We start from the raw sequence: 15,639 nt of genomic DNA, 5'->3' as shown, positions 1-15,639 counted from the left end.
CTCCAGCTACAGAGACCAGGGTTTTGTTTAGCTTCTTTACCTCGATGACAGCCAGATAGCAGTCCTTGCTGTCTGTGCACAAGTCAAAGATATTCCGCTTTACATCTATGGTAGCTGGAAAATATCACAGAACAAACTCAGTGGTTAACTTAATGCTCACTGAAAAAGAAGTGTCTAAAAACAAATAATACAGTCTTGGGACAAGAGAAAACAGCTGAATTGAGTGAAATGAATATTTGTAGGTAATTCAACCTGTAATAAAGAATAGAAACATTGGAGACCATTGTAAAAAACAGGCATGTAAGCTCTTAACCTGCTCTGCACGGTGCCTCCTCCCTTGATAATACATTTATTGGTTTCCCCAAGCACAGTAAACAACAGATCATCCTTCAGAACAGGTGCAACAAAGGGACTGAGTTGTGACCTATGCCATCCTTCAACAGCAAAAGCCACATTTGTTTATGTCCATAGCAGGAATTAGCTTAGCTCTACCAGCTAAAAAAAGAGCCCTGTGTGAAATGAGAGCAATGCCATCCTGGCCAAGTGACCTACTACCTCAGATTATGCCTTACTTGGAAAGAAGAGAGGAAATACAGCCAGAACTGTACTTGCTGAACATTTACTTGCTGAACAGGAGCAAGTAAAGCAGTCACACACTGAATGGGATATGATACTTGAAATTATGTCAGTGCTAAACCCAACTCCTGTGCTTCTCCCAGAACAGGATACAGCAGCTTGTGTTCTCACACATACAAAGAGAGAAGTGAATGTTACTATGCAAACTTTCATAAAACCATCAAACCTCCAGACAAAGCTATTGGCTCCTCTCTTACCTATAGGTTTATAATCAGTTGCATTAAATGTCCTGAAAGAAGAGCCAAAGGGACTTCTCATTCTCTCCTCCAGAAGGTCGTCCTCGTCATCTGCCTGCAGCATAGCTGAAACAAGGAAAGATTATTCCACAAATCTGCCTTCCATTAGTCACTACCATTAATCAACTTCATATCAAGTGAGACTCTGGCATTAATTTTCTTTATATTTAATAGCTTGGCAAGACCCATTTAATATCTACTCTTCCAGAGATGCCTTTATTGATACTACAGATCATCAAAACTTAATACAGAGGACAAAATTATTTTCTCAAGCATCACTGGATCTGCCATTATACAACAGGCTGCTTTTTAATCTCACAAATTAGTTGTGATATTGCTGATGTTACAGAAAACTGTCTTTGTCAGCAATATATGCAGCATGACCATCCTGGAAAAAAATCCAGTTCACACATGCCAGTAAGGCCTGGAGTTACACAATCTCTGAAGCTTCACATTTCACTGAACAAGCATCTACTGATGTCACAAGAGGTGACCCAGCAGAGTGATGTAAGGGGAGAAGTCCTACCTCCATACATCACTGTGCCAGTATAGTTGAAGACCACACGACACTGATCCAGTGCAGGTACTGTGTGTAACAAATGGAAAGTTCGGAGGTCCCACTGAAAAAACACAGGCTAAGGAACAACAAACAACTGAAAATTTCTTTTTCAGTGAAGTGACAAAGAACTGGCTAATTGAGTTAAAGAAACCTCATTGCCTCTGTCTTGCAAATATGATGGAAGCAGAATTGGACACTGGCACTACAATTCCACGTGTTCAAAAGGAGAAAGGTCCTACTCAAAATGCCATTCCCAGTCACCAAAGGTGACTGCAGTACCTTCAAGGCTGATCTTGTTAAGACATGGGAAGAGAGATGAGGAGCTATGCAGTATTATCACAGAAGAAATTCTCTTGCTCTCTCTCTGTTTTCAGTATTTTCTCTAGACTGCATCAGAGGCAGAATCTAGATTTAAATAAGATACCTAACAGTCCCTGCTCGTCCTTGACTCACAGATAGAAACTCCTGTTGCCACACATAATATGTAACACAGAAGACCATTAATACAATTCTGCAAACAGCTACTTTTTTATGCTCATCCATATCAGTTCTTAGGGTCCCAGTGGCCCAAAGGATACAATTTCAGTGTTGACTATGACCTCCAGCCCATTGGGATGGAAAACACCACTGATAGTCATGTTGAATTTGTCAAACTTGTGGATGGCTTGTGCGGATCTGACATCCCAGAGGACACCATCATTTAGGACAAGGTCGTCAGTGGGGTTAAAGGTGGCACAATTCTTCTTGTAGTTGTTGGCAAGATCTGGGTTAAACAGAGTCAACAGCTTGTTGCCAGTCTGAATATCATAGATCTTTTAGATTAAAAAGAAAAAGAAAGATTAGTCACAATTTGTAATATACCTGTGCCTAAAATCCCCCCAAAAATTCTCCTTCCTAGATTGCTTACAGAATCAACCCATTCCCCATTTCACTTTTCCATTTTATGTGACAGCATTCCATAAATAACCCTTCCTCTACCGGCCCTTTAATAGTTTTTCACAGCTGGAACCAAGCCTCACAAGTTTTGGCCAATGCTTGGCTTACTGCAGGTTCACTGACACATTTCACTACAATCAGTATGAGTTCCAAATAAAATAACCCCACTGTGAGGAGTGGACTGGGAAGCTGCAGTCACAAGGTACCACTTAGCCAGAAAGTATTTCAGAAATGGAACTGCTTTCAGAGCAGATGGTATTTACAAACATTAAAACTCCAAAGCACACAGTGAGGGGAAAAAAGCCAGAAACTATAGAAAATGAGTTAAAATTCCTGGCATTTACACAGAAAGGCAAATTTGAGCTTTGGCACAAGAAACTTTTGGAATATAGAAAGAGCTTTATACTAGTACAAAGGGTTTATAATTATCTCCTCAGATAAATCTGATTTGTAACATCCTTCAGAGCTTAGCTCTTGTTCAAATTTACAGAGGAAAATATTCTCTAGAAGTGGAAAACAAATCTGTTTACCACATAAACATAATACACAAACTTCCAGCTAAATCCAAGTTAAAAACTGGGCAGAAATGGAGAGTTTACTTGAAACAAATCAGAGTAACATGTGAAATTATGAGTAATTTGAATAAGCTATATTTCATGGAAAATTTTTACGCAAATTCTCTTTTAAGAGAGACGGAACCTGTTACAAATGCAAATCAGCACTGCAAAGCAGCAGAAGCCCTCTGAAGCCTTATCTGTCCAATCTGCAGGAATTCATGCAAAGCACTACAACAATACTCTCCAAAGAGACAGTGCTAAAGTTCAATGACCCAAAAGTAAGCTGCAAATTTGGGGGGAGGAGGGGGTGGGAAGAGAGGACATTTCTAATAGGTCATTTCTCACAGCTGTTGACTGAACTACTGTTGACAGTGGAACTTTATTATTATTACTGAAAAGTAAAGCTAAGAAAGCAACTTTAGAGGGGGGAAAAAAATCCTGCATGATTTCTCTGAAATGAATAAAACAAAGCAGAATCTAAAACTGCCCAGGATACTTGCCCAGAGGGCAACACATCCACACTGCTTGTGATGAACAAGTTAATACCCTTGGGAACAAGGAGAAGTTATTTGACACTTTCAAGACTTTCCCCAGAAGCTCATCAGTTACACAGAGCATCAAAGCACTCACATCAATTAACAGACATCCTATGGAAAATTATATTTCTGGCAGAGATTCACAGCCATGAACTTTCCTGGTACTTACATGTGCAATGTCTCCCTTTGTGCCAATGACCCTGTCCTGAGAGTGCTTGCTGAACTCCACATAGTGGTCATCAGGGAAGGAATGCCTGCAGATACAGTCAGTAAAGAAGTCAAGGAATTGCAGATTCTACATGACCCAAACAACAGCAACAGTTCTAGCACAGGTTTCAACAACGGAGTAAAGATGTAGAAAATCCTCTCCTTTACCACTGACCACATCATGCAACAGAGCCTGCCATAAGTATAACACTGGAGAAGTCAGCAGTGAATGGCATCGTGAACACTGAAAGATGTGGAGCCTGAGAGAATGACACCTTTCCTCTGAGGAAAGGCCCCTAGGTGACCCCACACAGGTCACTCCAAAACAGTTGTTTACAACTAAAGCAGACAACAATCAAACCTTTTAAAAATGAACAGTTTTCCACCCACTTTTTTTTTGGAAGGAACAATTGTAAATACTGCAATAGATTTTAAGGAGTTTGCAGTCCAAGTCTGACAATTTCACCATGCAAATCACTATGCTAGTCAAATTCTGAACTGGCTACAGAAAGATTGCCAAGATAATTTAGAAACATGAGAATAAAAACACAAACATGTATCTTTGCCTTTAGGAATAACAGTGACTTTAGTGATGTATCTTGCATGAAACAGGACTTCAGGTAGAACTTACTTAGAATTTGCTCTGTACCAAAAAAAATAGGGAAATTACCAACATAAGTAAGGGCTCACATTTTATTTTTCACAAGACATTCTGAGGTATGTGCTATTCTGTTTTAGAATTTATTCCTGTATCAAATGGTTCTTCCAAGTGCAGCACACCCCACAGCTGAATCAGAGGGTACCTACTTCATATCAAAGACAGACTTCATTCCCCACAATGCAGACAGAGGTTGGCTCCACGTAGCAGATGTCAACAATAAAGATCCATCCTGGATTTCCAGATTGGAGTCGAGGAAAGCAAAAGAACACCAGGGAAAACAGAGGTTATCATTTTACCTGTACACTTTTAACTTACAAGATCTATTTAGAAACAGTAGAGCAGACTTTTGTGCTTAATACTACTCCTGTAGGGATAAAATCCAAGTATATAATACTATGTATAACAAAGAGCCCTTGGCAGACAAACCTTGCAGGTAACAATAGGAACAATCTATGATGTTAACAGCAGATAAAATCAGGATAATCCATGGCTGAATTCTGATGCCCTGCAAGGGGAGTCCATTCTGCTTATAAATCTTTCTTTCTTCCTAGAATCATCCCCTGAAAGGTTTCTTTCTCCAGCAAAGATATATAAACTCTGGTACCTTATCTCACACATAAATAAATGTGTATTTGTCAGTTTAAGCATTTTTCCACTTCCAGACATATCTGTGATTCCTTACCCTGGATGGCTCAAGGTGCGTGATAGCAGAGTTATGGCAATTGTAACTGGCCTCTTCCTGTCCACTGAACACATTATAGAGTTTCAACTGCCCTGTGCAAGTACCCAGCATTAGGAATCGTTCTCTTGCTGAAAATGCACAACAGGTAAAGCCACTCTCATCCTCATTTGCTTCCCTGAACACAGAAATTGGACGGAACCTAGAGAAGGCAAAAATACGTGGGTAACCCAAAGGAGAGAAAGAAGCAAAACTGAAATGCTGTGTGATGACATTAAATCCAGCCCTTAAAGATTACACGGGCACAAGTTATAGCTTTCTTCTAGAGTAAGCAAAGTGTCATTTTGAAGACTAGTCCTTCACTATTAAAACAGTGTTTGCAATCTTTCAGGGTTTGTTTTCCACTATGTGGTACTTCTGTTAACGCACATCACTCAGCTGAAGCACTTGGACTCCATCTTCAAAGCTGGACTGATGGAAAATCTGTAATGTCAACACCTGGGTAAGAACAGAGAACTAGAAAAAAAAACCCTAACAGTTCTGAAACACTTAGCACAAGAAGATGTCACATGAGCCCAACAATGTCCTGGCATCATAACTTCCCACAGTGACACTGCTTCCACTGTGAAGATGCTTTCATGAACATGGCACTTTCATTTTCATAAATTTTACATCACCTTCCAGTTTAACCTCAGGAAAGGCCACATAAAAAGACAACTGGTGGTGCTGATGATTCCGTTGCAAGAACAAAATACAGATTTTACTGTCAGCCAACCATCCTCAAGGCTATGTTGCACTCTCACAGAATTGGTGCTACATACTCACCTTCCAAAGGAGAACAAAGAGCTACCAGCTTCATTAGTCAATGCTGCTACTGAAAATAAAGTGTGCTTTGTGTACTAAGGGTGAGCACTAAGGACAAGACAAACAGAACAACTACTAAAAAATGCCTTTCAAGGCTCTCTCACTGTCACCGTGAATGAAAACTCTTTTGTCTCCAAGGATACTCCACTGTGGGACTGCACAGCCTGAATCCAGGTAAGGCTTTTTGGCACAGGGTACATCCTGAGAGGGATCACAACATTGTTTTCTTCCTTACCTGCTAAATATAAGGTGTCTATCAAAGCAGCCACCATCCACCCCTCCGTACTTCGGAAAGGCCGCCCTGCGGGTCAGCCGTGAGGTAAAGTTAGTGGGCGCCTGGCGCCTCTGTTTTGGCTCAGGACACTGGTGGGGAGTAAAGAGAGAGAAAGGGGGACAGGTGGCAACAGGGTTCTTGCAGCGGGCATGCTGCTCCCTAAGGTACTCTGTGATTATACTGTCCAGCGTGGGTGGGGAAGGAAGGTGTCTGTCCAGCTGCTTTTTGATAGCTGGGCTCTGGCTGTAGGCGCCATGGTCCGATTTTTGTCGCAACACTCTGATTTTCCTGCCGTTGCAGGGAGACGGCCTCTCCCTGACAAAGCTAATCCTGCCAATCAGAGGAGAGTTGCTGGCGTAAGAAGGGCCTGGAAGGGCAGGTGGACCTTGGGATGCAGACGGCCTTGCCTGAGCATGGACAGAGGTGGCAGTGGAACCTACAGCAGTGTGGCTACTCAAACGGGCCGAGATGCCGTTAGCTATGCGAGGAGTGCGAGGCAGCGTCACCGGAGAGGCAGCGGCCGCAACAGGGGTGAAGGCAGAAGAGTGAGACGCTGCAGTCATGGGCAGGTCAGCCTCTTTCGTAAGGACAGACGCCGTTTCCCCGAGGCCCTTAGAGATGAGATGGTTCCTAATCAGCAGCAGCAGCTCCTTCTCAGGAAAGGTGATCCTCGACTGGGCCACCACATCCGCCTTCTGCAGCCGCGCCAGCGAGACGTCCGTGCCGATGAGCAGGGGCTTCCCCGAGACACGCTCGATGAGCTCGGCAGCGTATTTGCAGAACTTCACGTGCTCGCTGCGCTTGTCCTGCAGCACTGGCTCCTTCATCAGCTGCTGGATCTGACAGCTGCTGAACAGGGGCAGCTTGCTGATGATCTGCCGGACGGTGCTGCTGCGCGACAGCCCCACCAGGGCTTTGCAGGCCAGTGCCCGGATCTGATCCGCGTCAGTGATCGGCATCTTCACAGACAGCAACGACAGCAGCACCTTGATGCCGTTGTTGGACTGCACCACATTCCACATCTTGGCTAACGTGTGCTCACTGCTCTTGGGGGCCTGAGGAAGCTTTCGACGTGGAGTCCCAGAGATGAATTTCCCAATGCTGGAGATCCGGTTATCTGGGCCACACACGCAATTGATGATGATCTGAAGGGCTGATTTCTGAATCTCAGCATCATGGATGAAAAACTCACCCTCAGCAACTCCAAGGATGATACTAATACCTAGTGAGGGAAAGAAGTAATTTCTTTAGTACTCTATAAAGTGTAGCTTACACAAGCTGATCAGGCAAGTACGGGAGTCTTCCAACAAATTTGAAGAAAATAGGTACTTCCAGAAATTCCTGAAGTTCTGCTAGTCTAAGACATATTCTTCTACCTCCCTGAAAAATATTTTCCTGCACTTCTGGTCCTCCACCTCATCATCAGGAGGTAGTGTCACACAATCTCTTATATGTGGTGATCAAGCACAGCCCAGGAGTGAAAAATCTAAGGTATCTGGACTGAGCAAGATGCACAGACATGCTCTGATTCTTTCCACATACAGCAACTCTTGTATAAGCCACTTACTAACTTACTAACCAAGTAAACACTAAGAGGAAGGAAGGGGACCAAGTCACTGAGGACAAAATAATCATATCACAACTGCCAAAAGGAATCAGGTGAAAAAAGAAACTTTAGGGTGACTTGGGTGACTTTTTCTCCCCACAGAATTCCTGTTAGCTTCATGTCTGCTTCAGAATATCAAAACCCTCACAGAATTAGTGTTTGCCTAGCGACTTTTTGTGCAAAACAAATTGCCTTTTGCCTATATCTAGTATTCTGCCTGCTTTTTATTTTTATTTTCTTAAAAAGAAAAGTGAGGCTCTAGTTGAAGTAGAAGCCTTGGATCTGATCCAGGCACATCTCACTCATTTACATGCTGAACCTGGAGGCAACCAGTTAGAGCATAACTCACACAGCAATAATTGTTCCTCTCCCTTACTCTCAAATGCCATATTCTCAAGAGACCTAAATTTCTGAGAAACTGAAGAAACCTAATAGTCCCATTACAAAAGTATATTTGCCTCCACCTGTACTTAATGAGCTCTTGAAAACAAGCAAGAGAAAGACCTGCCTCTAAATTTGTAACCCAACCACAGTGCTAATCATGACACAATTTTAACCACAGTGCACTCTCCCATTTATTTGCATCCTTGACAGTAACTCTGAATACATGAATTATTTTAACCTTTGTCTCACTGTAGGTAAGGAACAGCCAGCCAAAACCCACATAGCAGAAGACAACTGATAAATGTCTAAGTCATTAGGACCAAATTCAGCTTACCCACAGTGGAAACAGTAGATCCAGCTTCATCTAACACATCCACAGGTTCTGCCAGTTGCAACTGGATTTTAGGAACTACGGTCAGGATGGCCAGTACATCCAAAGCATATCGTACTGTGTCATTCCTGGAAGACAGCAACAGAAGAACTTCTTAGAACTGCATGTACAGGATTGTTTCAATAACATAAAATAGTATTCAATTTACTCCAAGAAATGGAAGGAAATCAGTCACATCTGCTGCATTTGATGGTGCCTTTTGATTTTACAATGAAAAGGGCTGGTCTCCATAGAAGGCAGTGCTTACATGCACACCACTGCCTGCAGTCTGCCAACATTTATCCCACTTGGCTCACAGGCTCCTAAAAGCACAGTAATTTTGCATTTATAAAAATAAGAATGTTAGGACTTACTAACGAAAGCATTCTAAATTAGGCTTCTGAATCTAATCTAACTCTACATCTTAGCTGGAAAACATTGCTGTCCAAAATACTCTGTCACCAGTTAACTAGGAAGGAAGTTTTTCTGAAGTCAAGGGAAACTGTTTAACAGCAAACCAGACAACTCTGATAGTAAAAAAGACACCAACTTCGGCTCCAGTTTAGGAAAGACGCAGCGTGTGGAAGGTGAAAAGGGCTGTTCAGCAAGAGGTGAGAGCGCAGAAAAATGCAAAAAAAGAGGAGATCTACAACCAGTGTGGAAAGGTAGGAGTTAACCCAGGTAGCAACTAGGGAACAGCTGCAGAAGGAAAGAAACAGGAGAACTACCCAGGAGAGTGCAACCTGAGAGTGGGAGGGAGGCAGAGAACTGCAGAAGCAAAACAGATTTCAGAGAATTTCAATTTAAGTTAAGGAGCTCCTGTAGGCAGCAGAAATAAGGAGGAGGGAGCCCTGGTCCACCTCATTCCAGGATTAAAGATAGGTCCTGATTTCATCCTCTCCTTGGGCTATTTTCTAGCCTTTCTCTCAACAAAAGGTTAAACAAATTTTGAGACTGATAGAAAAAGGCACAGAACTGTAACGAAGCTTTTCTGAGAAATCAGTGTCACAGTAATCAAAGGCCTGAAGCATTTTGGCTCTTCAGAAATTTCTCAACCTCCCTCTCCCTGCCTGAAAGTTTTAGTCCTGCTTTCCCCAGAGTTAGCTTTGATAAGCACTGTGTGGCCACAGCACAGGCCCTAACAGCACTAACCAGCACGTGGCTGTTTTAAACACCAGCAGGATAGAAAATCTGGAAATGTAGCGTCCTGCCCAAGAGTCACCAGTGCTGCACTCAGATAGAGCACTACAACAAACAGCTCACCTTGCATAGTATGTCTTCCAGTTGCAGGCAATGGAAATGAGCTGAAGCATGAGCTGGACACAAGACAGCTTCAGAAAAACCTCTGCTGGCTCCCAGTAGAGCTGTGCTGGACCATACTCAATCAGGAACTCCATCATCTCCACAATCTGCTCATGAGTATAGGAGCAAGCCTGCAGGGAAGGGATGCCATTAGATCACAAGGGTTACAAACTTGCACATCAAATCCCCCACTGCTGAGATTTAACTGAACACTGTATCTGTAAGATTAGACTACCACTGTCTCTTGCAGATTAAGTATTTACTTTCTGGTTTATTCCCCAGTTATAAAGGAATATAGCAACTGTCACTATAATATACAATAATAAGCTTAAGGATAATATCCTTTAAGTTTCTTTACAGTCTTATAAAGTTAAGGCAAATTTAAGAATAAAAGGTACATTAAAATCATGCTCTGCTTTTAAGCCACTAATCTAGTAGTTACTGCACCATCATTCAGTATACATTTATGCTAAAATATTAAAAAGGTTGCTAAGTACTCAATTACAGTTTCTAAGTTTTGACTACAAAACATACTGAATAAAAAAAATTCCTAGCAAGTTTGCCTTTCAATATTCTTAATTACATGAGAAAGAAACAGTTTATATACATTTCTTTAGTTACCGAAAATAAGCAATTTCTGCAGAAGCAAAAACTCCTTTATATTTTATTTCAGTTCCTCCAGAAAATCATCATAAATTAAATTAGAAACCACAGGTGAATGTGGTTTCTCAAAAACCAGCAGCCATAAAAAAATCCAGTTAAAAAAAAAACCCCAACAAACAAACAAACCCAAAATAACTAACAAAACCAGCTTTGCAAGGAGAAATCAGGGGGGGAAAAAGATGCCATGGCCAACACTATGGATTATTGGATCTCACAGGTAATTTCTAAAAGCAGTGGTGTCCAAAAGGCATTCCAGTTACCATTATCCAATTAAATTTATTGAGTTCTTCAGCATTATGTACCTCTATGTACATACAGATTTTGTCCTTTCAGAGAATCACAGCACAGAAAACCCCACAAGTATCAGAAACAACCTTTGAGTTTTTCAGAAATGGAAAAGGGAACCACAGCACATGAGCAGAAGCCTTAATCAAATGTAATTCAGACAAACCTCAAGGGCTCCTCTGTATTTTCCTATTACAGCACCATTCTACACGACAGGAAAAAAGCACAAATAAAACAATTGCAGCCTGCCTAGTTATTGCACTGGCTTTGAAGCTACATATGTCTGCAGCTTGGATTCAACTGAGAAATGCAACAACCATGTGAAAAGCTTGCAATGTGCTTCTCACCTTGTAGGGGGGCTGTGGATGGACCAGGATGCCGCCCTCAGTGCGCTGCAGCGACTGCTTCACCTGCTCCAGTTTGATGGCAAGGTGAGCCTCGAAGTACCGGCGCAGGGCCATGCAGGTGTGCTTCCCCGTCTGCCGACTGGCAAAGATCTCATCATCACTCAGGAGGGCTCCTTGGTCTTCCAGGTTTAAGATTTCCAGAGTGCTTATCTTCAGAAAGAAATTGGGTGTGAGGAAAAAAGTTTCATCAGCTCAGTCTTCAGGAAAAAAAGCATCTACAACTCTCAGCTGCTCTCGTACCAAACCCAAACATGCTGCCTTTGCTGTACAGGACACAGAAGCACACTGAGTGCTGACAAAGGCTGTCTGAACAGAAAAGGGTCTCTGCGTGGGTAAACAGCCTAAATTGAACCATGTCCTCTCCTTCATTATCTATGAAGGCAGAAATCACAGAAACACAGAATGAACTAGGCTGGAAAAGACCTTTGAGATCAAGTCCAACCTATGACCTAACCTGACACCTGCTCATCAACTAAACCATGGCACTGAGTGCCACATCCAGTCTTTTTTTAAACATGTCCAGGGACAGTGACTCCACCACCTCCATGGGCAGATGACTCCAGTGCCCAATCACTCTTTTGATGAATTTTTTTCTGACATCCAACCTAAACATGCCCTGGCACAGCTTAAAGCTGTGTCCTCTTGTTCTGTCAGTCATTGCCTGTGAGATGAGACCAACCCCCACCTGACTACAGCCACCCTTTGAGTAGTTGTAGAGAACAATAAGATGACCCCTGAACCTCCTCCTTTCCAGCTAAAGAAGTCACAACAGTGTAGGTCTGGAGGCAGTGTTGTGCTGAGTACTATTAGGCATAATATGGCACCACACGGTATGCTTGCACCCTGCAGCACTGATGTCCCTGAGTTAGACAGGGCCCAAGCTGCAGGAGTGCACAGCAGCACCCTGCAGACACTGCAGCTCTTCTACATGAACAGTGTCCTGAACTTGTGCCCAGAAGGTACTGTGGTTCCTGCAGCACACACACAGCCATTCCTCTCCTGGAACAAGGCTGCATTTATCCACATCCAACAAAGTGCATGTCTATGTGGAGTGGTAAGAAACATCTGGACTAACACTAAGCCACCACTGTTTGAATGAGTATTGCTTAAACCAGGAGTTGCACCAAAAAAGCTCCCAAAGGGTAGAAAGTCTCTAGACAATAATCATAATAATAAAAATAATAAAGATAAAAGGATGAATGTGCGTGTTGCTTAGAAAACTCAACCCACCTTTCCATCTCTTGGGAACTGAGGAAGAAAACCCCCAAACAAAACAACAAAACTCTCCACAGTTGCACTCACAGGGTGCAAAACCTGCCCCTAAACCCCTGTTCCCTACTTAAAGCCACAGCCCTTACCAGGTTAACCAGACGTCGCAGCCCATCATGCCTGTCAAAGAGCTCCAGGACAGCACGGAAGGAGAAGCAAATAGAGAAGAACATGGTGGCATGGCAGCAGCCCGAGGCATGGGAGCACTCCATCAGCCACAAGGTGTAGTTCACTACATCTGAAAGCACATTATGGGGGTGCATGCACACCTAGAAAGCAAAAGAACATTCTTGAGGAGGATTTCAAATAGATTGCTTAAGAGATTTGGTCCGAGGAGAATGAAGACTCTTTGAGAAGCAGAGGACAAGTATCAGTTATTCCCAGCTTGACTTGGGACATCTGAGACATGAAATAAAAAGTGCCATTTTCAGATCAGTAAAAAAACCTGCTGTTAGACTAATAAAGAACATGATTTGGCAATGTAGGACTAGAAATTGGTCCATTCTTAGAGCAAAGCACAATGAATACAGCAGCCTTAGTGTAGTGTAATTCCAGAGTCCTTTCTCTGTACCACTCTCATATATCCAAAGAACACTTCACTAGAGGCAGACAAGTTTCCACTGAAGAAACAAATTCTGCTCAGTGTAACCAAGTATCATATGCTATGCAGAGGTACAAGCAAACTCTAGCAGCACTGAAGCCTAGGGGAATTGAAAGGATTGTTAAATGCAAGCCTAAAGCTTGACTTTTCTCTGGAAGCAGACAACTGAGCTGGTCTTTTCCTGTTCTGACTGCGCCTCTGAGATTTGCAGACCATGTGCTCAGAACTGCACTTTTGCATTTGCCTGTTTACTTCTACTGAAGAGGAACTGGGAACCCTCTGTCAGGGTCAGTGACAAGAGGAACTGAAGTGCTGGCACCACCTGCTGTGTGCCAAGTTAGCAGAGTTTTCCAGCTCTTCTCTGCTGGCGTTGGATGTACTCAAAGAATACAGCTTCAGACCTGAGGTCTGGCGTGGACAAGGGACTGTACCCTGAAGCTGTCTTCCTCTGAAATCCAAAATGTACCACAGACACCTGCTCTACCTGGTATCTGAACATATTGGGGATAACATCTGGCATAACATCTACACCCATACACAGAGAAAAACAATCTCAGGTGTAGTAGTCCATTGGAAGAGACAGGAAAGAAAGGCAAATGAGAATGAAGGAGGCTTTTGTTGGAATTTTTTGAGGGAAAGAGGGAAGAATAGAATGAAAAGGGTAATAAAAGTATTGAGGCAAGACCAACATGGTCTTCAGTTAATTCCCTAGGAATTGAAACCCACACCCTTGAAACAAAACACTGTTATTCACATACACACCTTGAAACAATACACTATTATTCATACACCTCCTATGCCTCTGCATATATCAATCATCCATATAAATTTGCTTTTAAGCTTAGGAGATATTTATTCACTGCTTGAACAGGTAGAAACACTGAGAAACTATAGAATCACTGCAGTTACAGTACAAGAACAACTCTTACCCTCTCCATAGCATCTTGATTGTACGACAAGTAATACAAACACATGGACACTCCTGTAGCTGCCATGGAAGGACGAGGAATCTCCAGCAACTTTTGCACTCCTCCATGAGCAACAAACTCCGTAGCAAACTTGTTGTGCAGCAGCAATGATGCCAAATGCTAAGGAATCATAAAAGCAGATTAGACTAGGATTTTTCAAACTGTCATCAATTCTATAACAGACAGCAGAAAAAGTAACTGTTCTGTGCTCTGTGCACCTTACTTCCTCCTCCCATTATATCTAATCCACAATGTAGTATTTATCCCAACAACAAAACCAAAAGAGGAGCTTTTTTTTTTTACTTTTTTTTTTACACATCTTGCAAAAGAAATACAAGAAAAGCAGAGCAACTCAGAAGTTACTCAACAGGCCACCTTAAGGTCTTTCTATTGTCTTCAAATTCACTCACCTTCTATTATCACTACTATTTAAATTTCCATTCATATTTTGATGACACATTGCTGACACAAGGAATTTTACAAAATGAGGTGTAAAGGCAATTAAAGGGAAGCTTGCAGGTGCAGTGAAGTGTACTGCACACTGCTTTTCTGTATTACCTAGACCTTAAGAAGAAACAGCAAGAGCCACTGTAAACCCCACTCTATTCCCAACTGAAGCAACCCACAGCTACTGTAGGAATACTACTCCTTCAAAATATATTCTCAGACAAATGACAAAGATACAGAGAGGAAGACTCTGGAGAAACAGAGGCAGAGAAATTATTGTCAAAGAAGGAAAAGAATCCACAGAAAAGTTTAACTTGTGCTGATGCACTGCAGGTTTGGCTTGACCAAGGTTATTCTGTGTGGCTTTTTACCTTGGGGAGGTAACCTTAAAGACTACTCTCACAAAACTAGTATTTCAACCACTGAGCTCAGAAACGTCATGCTGGGGCTTCTGGGAGTTGTTTTTGCTCCTTACCCCTCACAAGTGTCCTTTGAGATGGCAGTCCATCAGGAATGCCATCTAAGGGCAGCAGGAACACAATCATTTGATAGAAAAAGGAATTTTTATCGTCTTCAAATAGATGGATGAAAGGTGAACTTAATGGCCCTTCCTGCACAATTAAGATCTTCTTATTCCCTCCTTCCTTTCCTGTTTTTTCATTTGAAGTGCTTGACACTTAAAAAACCAAAACTGAAATGCATTAAAGTTGAGCAAAAGCAATTTCCGACCCCAGGGAATGCTGCAAGACACCAGCCTAAAGAAGATGAGCACTTGCCTTTAATGCATAGCAAACATATATTCCATGTTTCTACAATGTTTATGGTACATTTTATGTATTATGAAAGTAATTTACCTTAAGGGCCTCAAAAGTGAGCAGCACATCGTTGGTTCGCTTCAAATCAATGTAGTACATCATCAGCTCCCTTGATCCCAGTTGCATAAAGATGGGTAGCAGCTGAGAAAAATAAAAATGGAACACTAGCTGAACATTTCATGAGAATTACAAGGTCTCTTTTGGTTTATACTCTCTCAAACCCCCAATTTTCCCCTATTAGCAGATACCTGTTATGAGAGGTCAGAGGTAACCAGCTCCATCCATAGGAAGCAATAAAGGTTAACAGACCTCTTGTAATACATCTGCTGACTGCAGCAAGGTGCATGGCAGCTGCCACACGGAAATCTTAAGACTCT

At 42.3% G+C, this 15,639-nt stretch overlaps 1 protein-coding gene across 9 annotated transcripts in view; it reads right to left on the bottom strand.

The window, feature by feature from the left end:
• Positions 1-15,639, bottom strand: part of DCAF1 (DDB1 and CUL4 associated factor 1) — a 47,170-nt gene that overhangs the window by 16,029 nt on the left and 15,502 nt on the right. For all 9 annotated transcript variants that reach the window (XR_004499276.1, XR_004499277.1, XM_015641027.3 and 6 more), the window contains exons 8-21: positions 15,302-15,403; positions 13,962-14,120; positions 12,521-12,700; positions 11,103-11,312; positions 9,769-9,938; positions 8,470-8,594; positions 6,107-7,367; positions 5,011-5,209; positions 4,475-4,557; positions 3,630-3,714; positions 2,010-2,243; positions 1,399-1,492; positions 834-938; positions 41-114 (exon numbers count right to left, since the gene is read on the bottom strand). Coding sequence is in view for 7 of the 9 variants with exons in the window: in XM_015641027.3 (XP_015496513.1) it covers positions 41-114; positions 834-938; positions 1,399-1,492; positions 2,010-2,243; positions 3,630-3,714; positions 4,475-4,557; positions 5,011-5,209; positions 6,107-7,367; positions 8,470-8,594; positions 9,769-9,938; positions 11,103-11,312; positions 12,521-12,700; positions 13,962-14,120; positions 15,302-15,403 (3,081 nt within the window). In the remaining 2 variants the exon portion in view is untranslated. The remainder of the gene's footprint in view (positions 1-40; positions 115-833; positions 939-1,398; positions 1,493-2,009; positions 2,244-3,629; positions 3,715-4,474; positions 4,558-5,010; positions 5,210-6,106; positions 7,368-8,469; positions 8,595-9,768; positions 9,939-11,102; positions 11,313-12,520; positions 12,701-13,961; positions 14,121-15,301; positions 15,404-15,639) is intronic.

Source organism: Parus major, chromosome 12 (assembly GCF_001522545.3).
Source record: "Parus major isolate Abel chromosome 12, Parus_major1.1, whole genome shotgun sequence".
NCBI classification, from domain to species: Eukaryota; Metazoa; Chordata; class Aves; order Passeriformes; family Paridae; genus Parus; species Parus major.
This window is presented reverse-complemented; position numbering and strand designations above follow the sequence as displayed.